This window comes from Crotalus tigris, unplaced genomic scaffold (assembly GCF_016545835.1).
Source record: "Crotalus tigris isolate CLP2741 ecotype Arizona unplaced genomic scaffold, ASM1654583v1 scf7180000024370.6872682, whole genome shotgun sequence".
Taxonomy (NCBI): domain Eukaryota; kingdom Metazoa; phylum Chordata; class Lepidosauria; order Squamata; family Viperidae; genus Crotalus; species Crotalus tigris.
The window spans coordinates 4,845,241-4,862,894 of NW_024100540.1; the positions used below are offsets into that span (position 1 = coordinate 4,845,241).

The 17,654-nt window shown below is 38.7% G+C and overlaps 1 protein-coding gene across 2 annotated transcripts in view; it reads left to right on the forward strand.

Moving 5' to 3' along the window:
* Positions 1 to 11,883, forward strand: part of MGAT5B (alpha-1,6-mannosylglycoprotein 6-beta-N-acetylglucosaminyltransferase B) — a 337,742-nt gene extending 325,859 nt beyond the window's left edge. For both annotated transcript variants that reach the window (XM_039328102.1, XM_039328103.1), the window contains 3 exons: positions 1,723 to 1,797; positions 4,844 to 5,115; positions 11,318 to 11,883. In XM_039328102.1, the coding sequence (XP_039184036.1) occupies positions 1,723 to 1,797; positions 4,844 to 5,115; positions 11,318 to 11,516 (546 nt within the window). In that variant the 3' untranslated portion in view covers positions 11,517 to 11,883. The remainder of the gene's footprint in view (positions 1 to 1,722; positions 1,798 to 4,843; positions 5,116 to 11,317) is intronic.
* Positions 11,884 to 17,654: the final 5,771 nt, after the last annotated feature.

A 17,654-nucleotide genomic window follows, 5' to 3' on the forward strand; every position in this document is an offset into this window, starting at 1 on the left:
TGTGTGGAAGTATTCTTGAGCATCACAGTTCAGCTTCTTGGTTCCCAATGCAGTTAACCTGAAGGTACAATCCTTTTATAAGCTGTTTGGCTTGATGTAGTCTAGTTGCTTCCAGGCAGGATCCTTAATCAGTAATCACTTTGCTTCAGTCCTTGAATTTCATGAAAATTCCCATCTGAAGCCTTCCCATATTTTCTCATTTTTGTTTGTTTGTTTGTTTTGCTCTTCTTTCTTATCAAAAGAGAAAATCAGTTAAAATGGGAAAGACAGAATATCTGAACCAAGGCTTGTAAAAAGTAGTCCCAAGGACCTTGCTTTTGATGGCATCTTCTCAAAAGCTCCTTGAATACACCTTCCTCTCAGGACAATGTGCTGAGTCATTCAAGGACTTGTCTGCTGTCAAATCTGAATCAAAAGTAAATAAACCAAATTATTAAGTGCTTAGTCAGGATCTGAGGACTCCTCAAAAGGACCTGCTCAAAGTTTACACTATATTCTGAAATTAAAATGAGAAGCAATAGGTAGAAAGTGTCAAGAAGCTCTAAGATCAAAGATCATGACAGAGAGCCTCCATCTTGTGGTCATTCCTTACTAATACACTATTTAAAGACTCAAACACCCTTAGGACCAAAGGATTCATAGTTAGAATAGTTTGCATTAGAAGCACAGAATTAACTAAAGCATTCAGCAGATCCTGGAAAAAAGAAAGAATGCCATGCACCTTTATTACTTACCTATATTTTGATTTCTTTCCTGACATATTTTTTATCAGCTTTGATCTTTATTTTCCTTTTTTTTTTTAATAAAGAGAAACAGAAACAGAAAGAGAAAGGAGAAAGAGAAAGGAAAGGCTCATTAGAACCACTAGTCCTAGTGAATCTGTTTGCTGTTGGGCTTCTTGCTATACAGGGAGACACTTCATCCAATTGTTTGAGGGTAGCAGATGGATGCAAGCATCTGCTGTCATTGCCATCATGAGTGTATTTGACAGATCCAACAGGAGGCTTGTTGGCATTTCTGAGAAGGCGGGGGAGTGGGGAGGGAGGGAAAATGTGTGCTAAGGCTTGCTAAGATGTAAGATTGAAACTGAATAGTCCACATATTCCAGGCCCAACAGAATATGTCAGCAGTCTAATACACAGCCGGCATTAATAGTTTTGATCAGAACATGTTGGTGAACTGATCTGAAGAATCTTTGCATTCCAGCAGATGGTCACATGTAATTGCAAAATCTGGAGTTTGATCAATACACTAATATCAGATTTCTGGAAATCTCTTAAATGCAAAGCTGCCTTTGTGGTTTTGCATGAGAACCTGCATAAGAACTAGGTAGTGGCTCCAGGCAATGGAGGTTATTTTCGTTGTTTGTGCAGTGTGCTTCTTCCACGCATTCCAAATGCTTTGTCTATAATTGTTAAGTAGCTTTATATTGTAAATTGAATAGTTTTATATGCATGGCCAAAATCTGTTTAAAGTCTGTAATATGTAAATATAAAATATGATATTTTCACTTTTAACTATGAAAAAGGGTAAGTTCTTCTTACAGAAAATATTGCAAATGCAGCCAGACTTGCTTATTTGAATTACGTTTTCCATTACCTATGGAGTTAGACATTCTATCATGATAGAATACCACATTTTTCATAACTTTTTGACAGATAATGGAGATAGTCTATTCTACACTCATTCATGTCCATATTTCTTGCTTCTCTGTTCCTCTAGGTTGATCCTTTCTTGCCCTATGAATACACGTCTGAGGGAATGCTAGAGCGAATCCATGCCTACATTCAAAACCAGGTAACTTATCTTCCCCTTCTTTCTGACTCAACCCAGCAGATAGGGATATCCTAGAACCATTAATTTTGTTCATGTAATATAAAATAACCCTAATCGACCTAATTTTTCCCATTGTGCTGGACCAGAGTTCCCACCTTCCTCCACTAACACAGCCATCAGAGGCGTAAATATTTACTTACATCTACTAAAGTGAGCTAGGCCAAATTTTGAGTACTATTTTGTCTGGGGGAGCCAAGGGTTTTAAGAGAGAAATGAGGGTCCTATTTTTTTTTTTAACAGATGGGTTGAAAACTCTGGCCCTGTATACTCCACCAGCATCCTAACATCATTGCTGGCCAAGTCCTTAGTACTTTTGGAGACAAATTAATTCTAAATAATAATGATAATAAACATCAAAGCAAGAAAGTTGCCCATGTGTTTCTTAGTGGGCTATTGTGAAAAGGGAGTGGTTTTTTTTTCTTCCTTTCTTTTGAGGTGCCAGAAGTGAAAAAATATGGAGACGGAATCTGGAAGAAATCCCCACATGAGATATTTTGATTTTCCAAATGATCAGTAAAATTGAATCCCTTTCCAGCCAATTCTTGGCCATGTTGGAAACTTTGGCAAACTTTGAGCAATCAAAATGGGAAAATGCTATTTTAAACATATATTTTCTCTGAAGCTTTTTCCTCAGAAACATGTTTAATCTATTCCTGTATAATTTGGTTCCCTCTACCCACAGTTAATGACAGTTACTATTTTTAACACTTTTTTCTGTTTGCTAATTGGCAAAATGATGTGCTTTGATATCACAGAGAGGACCAGCACACTGTTCCATTTTTAATCCTTGAAATAATAGGAATAAAAATAACTAAGGGTATATACCATAGCACCCTTTTGTGCACAAAAAGCAGAGTGTAAGTTTTTCTCCCTTATTCCGAGACCAGGTCAATATTATGGGAAAGTATTCTGCACTTCAAGGAGGGAAAAGTCTATTCTGGAAAGCACATTAGCAACTTCAGTAAAGGATAAATAGACGTAACAAGGCAACTTAGATCCACAGTTTTGAGTAATTTCAGTGCATTTTAGATGTAATTAAAAATTGCTTTAAAAACTGGCCACCAAAAATTCATCACATCACATCACAAGGTTGATACTAATCTATTAAAAATCTACTGTCAGTGATCCTGGAATTCAGCCCTTCACCTCTTAATAGGTGACTTTAAGGACATGAGGTTTCTAGCAGTGGTTATAAACTCCGTTTAACATAGCTGTATTTCTCTATCGACTTACCTAGCAGTAATACCTATGAACTCTGTGGCACTTACCTATGGGAGGATATGGATAAGACTGACTCTATTAAAGAACAGAATTAACAGAATCTAATGACTTACTTTTGCATAAAAGCAAGGGTAGTTTTGTTGGCAGTAAAACATGGGCTTTATTGCAATTGCAGGCAAAAACCACACACACAAAAACTCCTCAGTGAACAGAGGCAGCACTGCTACTGTATATGTAACAATTTAATCGTGGCACTTTTCTTCAAGTTTTAATGCATATTTATTATTTATGTGCAGTTATTTACAGATACAAAATAGGAAAACAGAGGACATGTTAGGTGGAAAAGTCTGGACACCCTTCCATTCAGCACTTTGTAACACTTCCTTTGGCAAAAATAACACCTTCCACAATTTCCTCTAGCCAACTAAAAGTCCTTCTGTTCCTAATTTGAAAGTTTTTTTTCTCAACTTTTCCTTGCAGAACACTTTTAGTTCAGAAATATTGTTAGATCTCCTTGTATGCATTACATGTCTGAACTCTCCCACAGATTTTCAATAAGACTCATGTCTGATGGAATTGTGATGGCCATTCCAAGCATTTTTTTTCTTTCTTATAAGTACTCCATGATTGATTTAGATCAGTGATGGCGAACCTTTTAGAGACTGAGTGCCCAAACTGCAACTCAAAACCCACTTATGCATCATCAAGTGCCAGGTGGGTTTGGCCCATTGGGTGGGCATGGCCCATTTGGTGGGCGTGGCTGCAGTGGTAATGGCAGACTGGTGGGACTAAAAAGTTCAATCAATCAATTCCAACTTTGCAAGATCTTTTTTTTTCCCATGAGAAGTTGAAATTGACTGATTGAACCTTTTTTTTTTTTTTTTGCATATGGCGGAGGCCTAAAGCCAAAAGGTTTTATAAAACCCAGCTGAAGGCCTAGGACTAGGGCAACGGCATGCGTGCCCACAGAGAGGGCTCTGAATGCTGCCTTTGGCACCCGTGCCATAGGTTCGCCACCACTGATTTAGATGCTAGAAATAACACAATACTCCTTCCTTCTCCTATTTTCCCCACAACAACAACCCTGGAGGTGGATTGGGCTGAGAGAGAGAGTGACTTGGGGAAAAAGTAGTACTGAATCAATGGGGAAAGTTTTCAAATGTCTATGCTTGCTGTATTTAGTGTTTTCTTATTTTGCATCTCTAAACAACAATGCGTAAATACCTGTAGTAAGTATCATTCAGTTTTGGAGAAAAAAGGTTGTATCTAACTTGTGCGATATAGAGATTGTGTCAGCCTCTGTTCACATAGATATCCATTGCAACATACAATTGAATGAGGAAGACTAAACTTCTCTATGCAACTGCACAGTAATTACTTTATTAGGCCAGTTCAAGATCAGAAAGCAGTATGTCAGCTTATATGTTCTCCAGAACTTTGCACTTGGAAAGTTGATAACCAAAAAGGGGTGGGGAGAGAAGATAGATATATTAAGGCTATGGCATCTGAATTTAGTTGCAGTCTTAAGAGAATACGTGAGGGGGGATAATGATGTTGTTCAAATTTGTCTTTGATATAATTTGGCATTTCCTTGATGTGTTGGGATTACAGTTTCCAGGATACTCAAGCAATATGCTGGCTAGTAATTGTGGGAGTTATAACCAAAAATATCTGGAAAGCATCAGGTTAAGAAAATAGCTTCATCAGAGAGATCAGGCTACAAATCTGAGAAATGTCTTTTGAAATGTCTGTGTAACAAGTGCTTTTTTCTCCCCCAATCTGATAGGATTTCTGTGCTACTGCTGTTCTACCAGACAAGTCCAGCAGCCCAACTATGCAAAGCTCTCTCAGTCCTTTCATCCTACAACCCAATTCAACTGCCCTGGTGTGGTCTCATAATGTAAGCAGCAGCCATCTTCCAGCCTGGCCCCCAGTCAAGTCCTTGCAGGTGTGGCTATCCGAGACTGGCCAAGCATGCACCAGAACTTGTCAGCAGCACAATTTAGTCTGTGAGCCTGAGTTTTTCAAGTTCCTCAACAAAAAAGAAGTGTTCCAGCAGTAAGTTGTCTAGCTTTCTTATGTCCTTCCCTTATCCCCCTCCCCACCCCACAAAGAAAGCTCTCCTGTTCTTTATGGAAGATGTAAAATTCCAACGAAGGCTTTGGAAGTTGATTTGGGAGAAGCAGTAAAAGGTCACCTTATTACCATTATCTGTACTGTTGCTGAGTTTTGACATTTAGGCAAGACTATATTGAAAGTTAATGTTTTGTATCCCAGATGGAGTCTTATGGCAAATTTGAAGAGGGTGGTGTGCTAAGCTTTTCACAGTTTCATATTACTGTTTCAAAACTTGCACTTTAATGCCTGAGTCTGAAATTTGCAGGTGGCTTTGTTTCATAGGGAGTTGTAGAAACTCTGTTGGGGGTATGGAAAAGGGAAATCTGTTGAATATGACTCAAATGTTAATGCTTTAATTACTCTGCCGTGGTTAATTGGTAATGCCAAGAAAGAAGCACCACATGAAGTTTTATGCCCTCTTTCCCCAGCCTTTTCCTCTTAGATCTGTTGAAATGACCACTCCTAGCATTCTGCAGCTATCAATATTGACTGTCTCAAAATATCTAGGGAGCCAAAAGTTGGGGAAGGCTAAGTAGGAGGCATCACTCCCTGTTTCAGAAATAAGGAGCTTCTAATCTTTGAAATAGGGCAGAATTATAACTCTTAGCATCTCTCAGTATTGGAAATGCTTATTGATGCTGTTAGTAATTGCAGTTCAGCTATAACTGGAAAACAATGTTTCTCCATATCTCCCACAATTCAAAAGCTGTTTAGCTTTCCTGGCCCTGTTAGCTTCAGTATAGGCAGGAGTTAGTACTAGCACTAGCACTTAGAATTAGATGCCACTTCCCAGTATTTTACAGCCATCTCTAAGCAGTTTACAGAGTCAGCATATTGCCCCTAACAATCTGGGTCCTCATTTTACCCACCTCGGAAGGATGGAAGGCTGAGTCATTCTTGAGCCTACGAGAATTGAACTGCTGGCAATCAGCAGAATTAGCCTGCAATACTGCATTCTAACCACTATGCCACCATGGCTCTTAACTCTTCAAGTTAGTCTTGAATTAATGGCTACATTTTTCAGTGATTTGCAGGAATTGTATATTTTTGCTGCCACGTTACTAATAGCAAATAATGTGGCAATGTCAACAAAATGAATACCCTCTCACAAATTAAGCAAATATAACAAAAAATATTGTGGTAACCAGGGTTAGGTTGTCTATGGAAAGGCCATAAGTTTTGTTCAGTTCTGGTATTCCAAATATAGCTCTCCGGCTTCAGCACTAGCTTAAAGACCTCATATCCCTTCGTTCTATCTTAGAGTCATATGCATCTACTTCTAGCTGCATCTTCCTGTTTTAAAAGGAGGGTTTTTTCCACAGAAGTCTCCCTGACATTTGTTTAGTGTCCTCTGCACACAATGCATTAGACATATATATACATTTGTTTAGTGTCCTCTGCACACAATGCATTAGACATACATATATATGTATGTATTTTACGTGGGAGAAAACCCGAACAACCAAAGACCTACATACAAATACCCGCGAAAACCTCAGAAAACATATATATATATATATATATATATATATATATATATATATATATATATATATATATATTTGGACAGACCTTCCAGTTGTATTGAGCATGAATAGCTTTATGCAGCTGAAAAGATGTTGGGTTTTTAAAGACACCATTATTCTCTTCTCATCCCCTTCCCTTTTTATCCCTCTGTCTGTGAGCATGCATTTGGAACACAGAGGCACTGACATTTTAATAGAACATAAATCTGCCACCCAGCTCCATACATAGCTCCGGACAATTAAAATGGGTGCATTATCATTTTTGTCACGGTGGCCAAGCAGGCAATTTGAGTCCGAGTGACATTTTTATATGATAAATAAGAGCCAGAGCTCAGATTCGACTCGCTAAGCTCCTTTAGCTTTTTAAAATTCAACCATTTTAGAGAAATTGCTAGTTCAAAATCCCTAGCTCAAATCATAGTTTATTAAAGAGATGGCAAGCCATTTACTGAGTCGCAAGGCAAGTTAAAGCTAGAGCAGAGGCTGCAACATGGGACCTTCCAGATAGTCTGAACCTCAGTTCCCATCAACCCTTGTCAGCCAGGTCAATGACAAACAGTTGTGGAAATTGTCATTTAAAAGAACCGGATGGCTCCAAATGGTCAGCTAAGGATACATTACTTGGTAACTTTCACTGAAGTCCAGAGAGAAAACACAAAGTGTTACTATTAGAGACTCAGTTTGATGAGAGACTAAGATATTGGACTAGAATAGATAGACTCAGCTTCAGTTTCTGGACCATCCCTAGCCAGAGAAGCTCGCTGGAGGACTTTGGACCAGTTTCTCTCCCTCCCTCCCTTTGCTAGGTTGTAGCTGTAAGGGAAAATAGGAGGAGGGGAAGGATTGTATGCTGCCTGAAGCTTCCTGAATGGCACATGAGTTATAAATGTAATAAATACATAGAATATGGATGGCTTTTTCAAAACACTGCTTTCCTTGTACCTTCAATCATCCTTTTCTGCTTATTATTAATTTGATGCTAATAGTATGGTCAGCTGCAATCATCTTCTATGTTATGGATTCCCAGAATGTCTCCAGGAAGAAGGAAAAAATGGATGCTTATTTTTACTAAATAATTCTAAAAGGATCATTATGATTATGATTGGGAAGAACATGGATCAGGAATCTATGTCTAAAAGCTGTTCAGACTCAGAGAGATAGAGTGAATAGAAATGTTTATTTTTAAAATCAATTACTCTTTTGAGAAGCACCCACTATGAGAAAATAGAGATTATGTGGGAACATTCATTGCATTGGCCTCTTTACATTTGCTGACATCATCTATCACATGTTAGTTTAATCTAGATTTTCCCTACAAATGCTTTTCAGATATGCCAGGCAACAGTGCCATTTAGGTAGGCTGATAGGAGTCAAAGTCCAGCACATCTAGAGGAACTCACCATTGGAGGAGTGTGGATTAAGCATGTATAAATTAGATCAAGATAATTTTTGCTGCCAGTTTGGAAATGTATGTGTCATTCCATTACTGGTTAGCCATGAGATGTTCTGCAAACAGATTGGGAAATAACTGGGCACATGGTCATACAATTAAAGCAAATTTTGTCAAAGAACATGAAACATTCATGTAAAAATAACAAAACAATGATACCACATACTTCTTGACTGGCTCAAGATTGATTCAGACTTTCATCCTTCCGAGGTTGGTAAAATGAGAACTCAGATTGTTGGGGGCAATATGCTGACTCTGTAAACCACTTAGAGAGGGCTGTAAAGCATTCTGAAGTGGTATATAAGTCTAAGAGCTATTACTATTCTCTTTTTTTGAAGAAATTTTATTGTTTTTTTTCATTTTACATAAAAGTGCTTAAGAAACAACGTGGTGACTGGGCTATCAATTATCCAAGAACAAAATCATACATATATCACACAGATTAATTCCTTAAAAGTTTTCTCTCTATTTCCCACATATTATTTTACCAATTAAAATTATTACATTTATAAAAAAAGCTCAATCAATCCAATCGGTCATCAATCACATTTCAATTATAAGAATCCAAATCCTGTTTTTAAGCTTTACTATTTTAGAAATTACTATATTCCAATTAAACTTATGTAGACATATTAACACTTCGGGCATCCCTCATTTCTCTTTTCCTTATCATGATGATTCTATCTAAAATAAATATATTATCCCAAAAAGCAACATCCTTACATTTTTTTAAATATAGCCTTTTTCTTAAACTAATATATCATTTATTAATACTATTATTTCTCTTATCACAAATATCTCCTCTTCTCCCTCTATTACAAAATAGTTATCTTGGTTAAAATAAAGATATCAGTCCAAAGAACTACATTTTTGTCTATTTTAAATATATATTCTATCAATCAATTAAGTAAAATTTACCCCTCCAACTATTTATCATCTTTAATACCAAATATTATTACAAAAATATACTTTTACCGAATCATCTATTTCATTTGTTATTAAAACAATCCAATGTCAACAACCTTTTTAATCCATTCAGTGGAATTTTAAACCACATTTTTAAACCTAACTCTAGCTTTCTTTCTATGCCAAACCGGTTTCCAAGATAAAGCCTCAGCATCATCAAACCTCAACATTTGAGTAAGGCTATTTCTCAATACATCAAAATAGTCAAAGTTCTCTTCTCTTTCTTCCAATATCGTTTGAATAGTATAGTCAATTTTATTCCTTATTAAAGTTGCTAGTTGATTGTCCACATTGTCACAATTTTCAATAACTTGTACCTGAATGGCAAGCTCTGTTATTTTTGGAAGATCAAATAGTTCAGTTAATGTTATTCTTTGATCATCAATGTTCTCCATAGGTCATAAGTAGGATTGTGTAGAATTAATTTGCTCAGTAGTTTCTACTGTAAGTTCATAATTAAATTGTAAGTGCAGTTCCTCTGTCTCATTCAGTTGTATAACTTGCTGAGTGGGAACCTCTGTAGGGTTGCTTTGTTCTTCCTCCATTATTCTTTGGTCTGTAGTTTGAACCAATGGTTGAAAGACAATTTGTGATTCTCTAGTATCATCTCTGATTTTTCTCCAAGATTTGATATAAGCTTTCATATAGTTTGTAGTTTCCAAAATCTTTTCCAATATAAGTTCATAGTCGAGCTGTGGATAAGCTTCTTCCATTTCAATGGTGAGATAGACTTTGATCAAGAATAGACTTTGATCTTTTAGTGGAGGCTATATTTCAAAAAGGTCAACAAATATCCACCTATACAGTTGTAATGGCACTTTTCACCACAAGATGTCCTCAGTTGACTGCAAACTCTTTCTTCCAAATAGGTAAAAGTTTATCTATTCTGGGAAACATAGAAAGCAAAAGCAGGTATCTCCAGTATAATAGATAAAGTAAAAAATATAGCATTTATTTTTTATTTTTTTCAGGGCCCTTAGGTATCCAAAAAAAAAAATTAAGTAGTCAATAAAACTTTAACTATTTTAGTTCTTTTAAAATTTTCTTTCCCAAATACACAGAACTGCTCTCTTAAGACAGAGAAGTGATCAAAAACTTTTTACAGGCAAATAGTCAGGACAGAGAGAGGGAGGAAAGGTCTCACCCAGATTCACCATGGTGGTTCTTTATGCTTAGATGATTTTCTGACTTCAGCTGGTGCAGCAAACTGATTGGCCATTTTACTGGCTGATCTTCTTCTCCATCAGCCTTACGGAGTTAGCTCGGACTGTAGGGGGAGCCGCAGTCGAGCAAGAGCCTCCTTGACAGTAGTTGCCCCTCCAGGGCAATTTAAGACCCGCATAAGTGTCTACCGGCGGAGGAAAACAGCTGACAAAGAGAGAGATCTCTTTGTACAGCTGAACGTGCCGCGATTTGGAAGTGGAAGTCAGCTATTGCTATTCTTCATTTGGATATGAAAGAGAGAGAAGGGGGGGGGGCTTTTACTTTGAGGAGTTAATTCAAGTTAAAGTGAGATTTGCCCAAAATCTGAAAGTCTCCTTTAGCAAATAGTAGAGATCACTCATGTTTGTGCAAAATCCAAAGCACTTTTTCTAAATTACTTTCGACGCACTGCACTGGATATGCATCTCCAAGGGAGTTATTTCCAAAGGAATTCTGGGAGACATTTCATCAGTTTAGAAGAGAGTTTAATCCTTTAACTCCATGCAACTCTTCTGTTCCTAATTAACCTCACTGAAATTAAAAGTAGGTCTTTTATGTAACTGTTTTCTCTGCAGTTTGGTTGTGCCTATGTGTAAATATCAATTGGCACTGATTGTAAAAACAGGAAGGGATTATTAAATGTACCTCTCACTGTTCAAATGAAATCTGAAGAAGAATCATGATCTCTGTAGAGTTTTTTTTTTAAAAAAAATCTATCCAATTGTAGATTTACTAACAACATTCAATTTGTCCCTCAGGAGATATCTACAAGTATAAAATTATAACCCCCTAAAACAGTACGCATCATACAGATATGCTCACCAAAGAGACCATATTGTTCTCTTCTGTGCTTTAAAATGCATTAATAACCCTGTGCTTACTGTTGGGTAACATGTTAAATGGTCTTTAATATTGCTTTCATGGAGATGACATCTACAGAGCCATGCTAAAATTCACCATCACAAAGTTCTTACTAAGTCTTGCCTTCATTTTTTAGGTTCAACATTGTTTGTGATAGCACAGAGTCTGAGATGAATCACCTTTATCCAGCTGTGGCCGAAAATGTCCGGGAATGCTACCTTCAGAAGGATCATCTGTTATTCAGCTGTGCTGGATGCAATACGAAGTACCAGCGCCTCTGCCCATGTCGTGATTACCAGAAAGGACAGGTGGCACTCTGCAGGGACTGTTTGTGACTTCACTGAAGCAAGTGCGTGGCAACATAACACATGCACTGAGGGACTTTGTTTTGTTTTCTTTTCCCATAGACTCTTCTGCAATAGTCAAGAAGGATCCAAAACTCAAGACAATTCCAAGAAGGAATTTATTTTTGGAGACTTGCAAAAACACTCGAATGCCAATGACGTTGGTTTGTCTGCCAATCAAGGATGAATAATTCTTTTAGTGTTCCTTTACCACAACTCTTCTACCACTCCCAAAAATCATGTGGCACCTCTGAAGGAACTTAGAAGTTGAAATCTTTTAGAAAGCAAAGCACCCCTTTTAGGATCTCATCTTCCTGAAACATTATTTTTTATGAGGAAACTAAGTTCAAATTAAAGCAGGAAAGTCATGAAATAGTTTGTGTGTGGGTTTTTTTTTTTAAAGTGATGTGCCTTCAAAATGCTTGGTTATCTCTTTGGAAAGACCTAATCTTTGTAGGGGTGTGGACTAAGCAACAGGGGTAACCCCCAGTGGTGTTGCTTTGAGTTACATCTGTCACAGTCTCTGACAATTGGTCATGCTACCTCAGGGTTATGAAAGTTGCAATCCCGGAATTCTGGTTATTGCCTAACCCTGAGGTAAGAGATGACATGGGATGAAAGGGAAAAGAATAAGAAAGTACCTGCCAAGATACGCAGTGCAGCTTTACCCAACTGATATGTTTCAAATGTGCTCAGGTATAACCTGAATACATTTTCCCCAGACCTGACTGTCAGGCCACTGTACTGTAAGTAGGAGCAGATCTGCAATGCATTATGTTAGGGCAGGGGTTCTCAACCTTGGCAACTTTAAGACTTGTGGACTTCAACTCCCAGAATTCCTCAGCCAGCAAAGCTGGCTGAGGAATTCTGGAAGTTGAAGTCCACAAGTCTTAAAGTTGCCAAGGTTGAGAACCCCTGTGTTAGGGGATGTTAAACTACTGTACCTCATACAATGCTGTGTTGTACAGGTAGTCAACTTACCCACCATTCATTTAGTGACTGTCCCAACTTACAATGGCACTGAAACAAATCACTCACAACCAGTCCCTGCACTTCCAGCTGTTGCAGTATCTCTACAATCAAGTAATCAGAATTTGGATGCTTGGAAACAGGCACCTATTTAGGATAGTTGCAGCATCCCATCTATTTACCACCTTCCCAGCTGACTTCTGACGAGCAAAGTTAATGGGGAGGGGGAAACTGATTCACTTAATGACTACTTAAGGATTCCCTTAACAACTGCAGTGATTCACTTAACAACAGTGGCAAAAAGATAAAAAAAAATCAGGCGTAACTCGCTTAACTGTTTAGCAGTGGGAATTCTGGTCCCCATTGTAGTCCTAAATCGCTGATTACTTGTAAGTGTGGAGTCGTTATTGCAATTAGTAAAAGGCAGAAAGGTGGTAGGATAATTGGAAGCTGCTTTATCCTAAGTAAGACAACTGCTCCATTAAGCTCAGGAGTATTCACTGAACGGATGGGGCACTGAATGTTTATTCATTTAATATGACTGCTGGGTGGTTTTTGCTGCAAGGTGGACCTCCAGGGCAGACTCGTGCCTATCAGGATTTGATATCTGCCACTGGAAGTTCAAAAAGCTAATAAGATAATGGCATTGTTGGTACAGGGATGAGCCCTCAATATTTTCCTCACTGTCATTCTGAGTTACACAGATCTTGCATTTCTTCACTGGGGGTGGGTGGGATTTGTTTGATTTGTATTTCAGTATGAAGGTTACCTGTTCATTCTTTCAATACCTGTAAATAAAATGGAACAGAGTTACATGCCACAATCAGTGCCAGTAAGGTGTGCCTATCAGTATGCATTTATGAATTGCAAAACTGCATTGCAACATTCCAGGCACAGAACATTATGCGCTTAATATTGAAGAGTGCAAAAATGCAATATAATAGGACAGTCAGCAATAGATAAAAGTGGTATTGCAGAAAAGTACACCGATATGCAACCAAGCATACAGAATGTATGAGGAGAAATTCACATAAAATGTGTATATAACTTCAGGAAGCTTGTAGGAAAAAAAAGAGATAATTGGTCGAAGGAATTTATAGTAGAAAAATTAGAAAATGAGTGAATTTGCTAGGTTCAATCATCTTGCTTTGAAGCCTGACTGGTATGGGGGTCACTGTGTTCAGCTTAGAGATCGAGGCCTTCTGATGTCAAAATGACCTGTCATTAATTGCAAACTCATGTGCCAATCATACATAGAGGTAGTAGGTAAGTAAACCTTTATTGTGCTCTTTGACCGACACTGGAAGGCAAAGGAAAGAAAATTAAAGGCATCAAATGTAGTTTGGACAATATTTTTTGCTTTACTCTTTTAACAGCAAAATTACACCATGGGCGATGGTGATTTTATAGTCTGCTACATATGAAGGGAATGCATGAAGTCACCATCCTTCAAACATACCCTGTATGCCTGGGGTCCCCAACCTGTGGGCCATGGTCCACTACAGGGCTGGGGCCTAATGGCCACCCGGCTGTGTGAGTGGTTGGCCGGTGCATGGGTATGCAATGTGTGCACAGCCCCATTCGCACAAGCATCTCTGCGAGCATCTGCAGCACCTCTTGCACAAGCATTGCAGGGACCTGTGCAAGTGTTGCAGGTGGTTTTGGCCCCACTCACACAATGGGTGCTTATGCATGCACATGTGTGTGCTCATGTGTGTGCCCCTCCCACAAAACCATCCCCTCTTTCTCTCCTCCCCCCTCTGGGCCACCAACCCAGAAAGGTTGGAGAACTGATGTATGCCATGTCAATCTTATACTGTAAGAGAGTAACATTGCCAGAAACAACTTGCTACCATAAACCACCAGGCTTCCCTAGAGATAAGTTCAAATTTTCTTCTGCTGTTAAGTGGTTGTGAATGGAGTTCCAGGGTAGTCCTTGAAAACAGTTCATTTAGTGACCATTCGAAGTTGCAAGGGCATTGAAAAAAAATGACTTATGACCCTTTTCACACTTATGCAGCATCCCCATGATCACGTGATTTACATTTGGATGCTTGGCAACTGGTTCATATTTATGACGGTTGCCATGTCCCAGGGGGTCATGTGATCGCCTTTTGCAACCTTCTGACAAGCAAAGTCAATGGGGAAGCCAGATTCACTTAACAACCCTGTTACTAATTTAACAACTGCAGTGATTCACTTATCGACTGTGGCAAGAAAAGTCGTTAAATGGGACAAAATCCACTTAACAAATTTCTCGCTTAGTAACATAAATTCTGGGCTCAATTGCGGTCATAAGTTGAGGACTACCTTTATAAAGCTTTTAAGCAGGAAAAAAGAAAAGATTAATATGCGCAAATCTCCAGGCTGGATTAGGAGCCAAAAAGTTTTCAGAATGTTCTCTTTCTGTGCAAAGTATCTTTCCCCTTTCCTTTTCTATACCATTATTCCTATTTGTGAACTTAAATACATGGGGCAGTTTGGGCCGTAATATAGGCCTATGCATCTTCTAAAATCCTTTGGTGTAATTCTCTGACAACCTCCAATAATGATCACCTAGTTGTGATTTTTTAATATGACAAGGGAATCGTCGCATGAGCTCTATTTAACTAAATAAATGTGATTTTAATTGCATGTGAATGAAATGAAATTAGATTTTTTTTTTCTGGCTACATGCACTTCATGAAATGCAGCTGTCAGCATAAAGACAGCCCTTGGCCCATAAACACTGCACATCTTGGATGCAAGCTGTTGGGATATGTATTCCTGGGTTGTTTTTTTAGGTTTTTATAGGTTATTATTTGGTGCCAACTTGCCTCATGCATCATATGTTGCATTGTGCCAATGTGGACCGGGCAACGGTTTAGCTGAGAGCAGCTATTTTTCTCTCTCTATTATCTTTCTTTTGTTTTTATCATAACAAGTTTTAAAAAAAAAATTTCCTCTCCTCTAGACCAGGGACCAGTTATGTGGAGAGAGGTTTTTCCACGGACCAGAGGGGGCATGGTTTTGTATGCTGCCTGCTTCCTGCGAATGGGGCTTTCCTTGTTTGTGTGGACCAGTTGCGGGCATGCCACGGACCAGTACTGGTCCACAGACCAGGGGTTGGGGACACTTGCTCTAGACAATCAAGATAGGGGGCATGGAGGCAGGAGAGATCCTCAGTTAGGAATGATGGAAGTTTTGCTCTAACAGTGGGATACCCCTGGGATGTAATCCGCTTCTGGGCTGTGAAAACAGCGGGTGAGTGTGCATAGCTCCATTTGCGTGAGCAGTGTGCTAACATGGGAAACTCCATTTGTGCAAACTGCGTGCATGCACAACTGCTGCTTGTGTAAATAGAGCTGCACATGCAAGCGCACACACCCGCTAGTTGCACAGAACATCCCCTCTCTCCCCCCCCCGGTCTGCAAAGTCAGAAAGGTTGGAGACCCCTACTCTAACACATTTGGGGGGCACTAGATAGCTATTTATTTAATTTTTTTGAAAGCCATTAAGTTTAGCTATTTATTTATGTTTTAGAAGCCATTAGGTTTAACTATTACTTAATTTTTTGGAAGCCATTAAATGACAGGCTGAAGTGAGGGAGTTATTGAGAAGATGAAACCTCTAACCCTTTGTTCTCATTGCCCTATTAAGATTAGATGTTTCCTGCATTCCCATAGGAACAGAGGAAAAGCTATAAGGAAGTATAATTTAAAAAAAAAGAAAGGAAAAAAAGTGGTTTTATTCCTTCTTGTTCTAGGAAAGTGATACATGCTTGAGGCTATGACCTCTCATGAACATATTGCAATTTTAATGTATTAGAAGTGATGATATATCCTAAAAGTTGCTACTAAACTGTAGTTCTTAAAACCAAAGAAGTGGCAGTTATTAGATACCTGGGAAAATAATCCTATTAGCTGCATTTAATTCAATTTAATTTTTTGTTCTGAACGTGTCCACTTCTTAGAACATAGCTCTCAGCAGGTCTTTCAAAATTCAAGTATGGCCTGCAGTGTGAATAAAATTGTCCATCTCTTTGCTAGAGATTATACTATTTGAGGCATTGCTTATCAGAGTGGAACATTAGAGGAAAGGAACTTAACTTGATAGTACGGTGTATTCTAAAAATAAATATTTCCTGGGTTGAGAAATACTTATTTTTTTACTCATTTATTAGGACTCATATACCACTTCAATAATACACAGAGCACCCAGATCTAATAACATAATTAAAATTACATTCGAGCACCAAGGAGCACCACCCAAGAACAAGACCATACCACAGCAGGACACAATAAACACAAGCCATACTTCAAAAGTCCTCTGGAAAAACCAGGTCTTCACAACTATTTATAAATTTGAGTTAGAGATTATTTGTTCTCTGCAGAAGTCTGTTCTAGATGAGATGAAAATGACCTAGAACAGTGATGGCAAACCTTTTAGAGACCCAGTGCCCAAACTGCAACCCAAAACCCACTTACGCATCATTGGGTGCTGGGTGGGTGTGGCCAACTGGGTGGGTGTGGCCCATTGGGTGGGACTAAAAAGTTCAATCAATCAATTCCAACTTTGCAAGATCTTTTTTTTCCCAGCGAGAAGTTGAAATTGACTGATTGATTGAACCTTTTTTTTTTTTTTTTGGTGGAGGCTAAAGCAAAAAGGTTTTATAAAACTCAGCTGAAGGCCTAAGACTGGGGTGACGGCGCGCGTGCCCACAGAGAGGGCTGTGAGTGCCGCCTCTGGCACCCGTGCCATAGGTTCGCTACCACTGACCTAGAAGGTCTTTCTGTATTGTGTCAGATGGAAACACAATATAGCAATTCTCTTCTAGATCTTATTGGGTAGGTTCTACTTCATACAAGCTAGAGGGAGGGAGGGAGGAAGGGAAGGAGGGAGGGAGGGAGGGAGGAAGGAAGGAAGGAAGGAAGGAAGGAAGGAAGGAAGGAAGGAAGGAAGGAAGGAAGGAAGGAAAAGGGAGGGGAGAAAGAAGAGACCCAATCCTGGCTTTTCCCCTGCAGCTTTTCTTGCCAGAGGTGTCATGTAAAGTGGAGAAAAGTAGAGGCTTTTCTGCTGACACTCTCTGATCCTACAGAGAATGGCACTAGAGAAGCCATTTTCCATCACTTATTTCTCCCTTCTCCTTTTGCCATGGGTGATAAGTGAAATTGGGGTAGT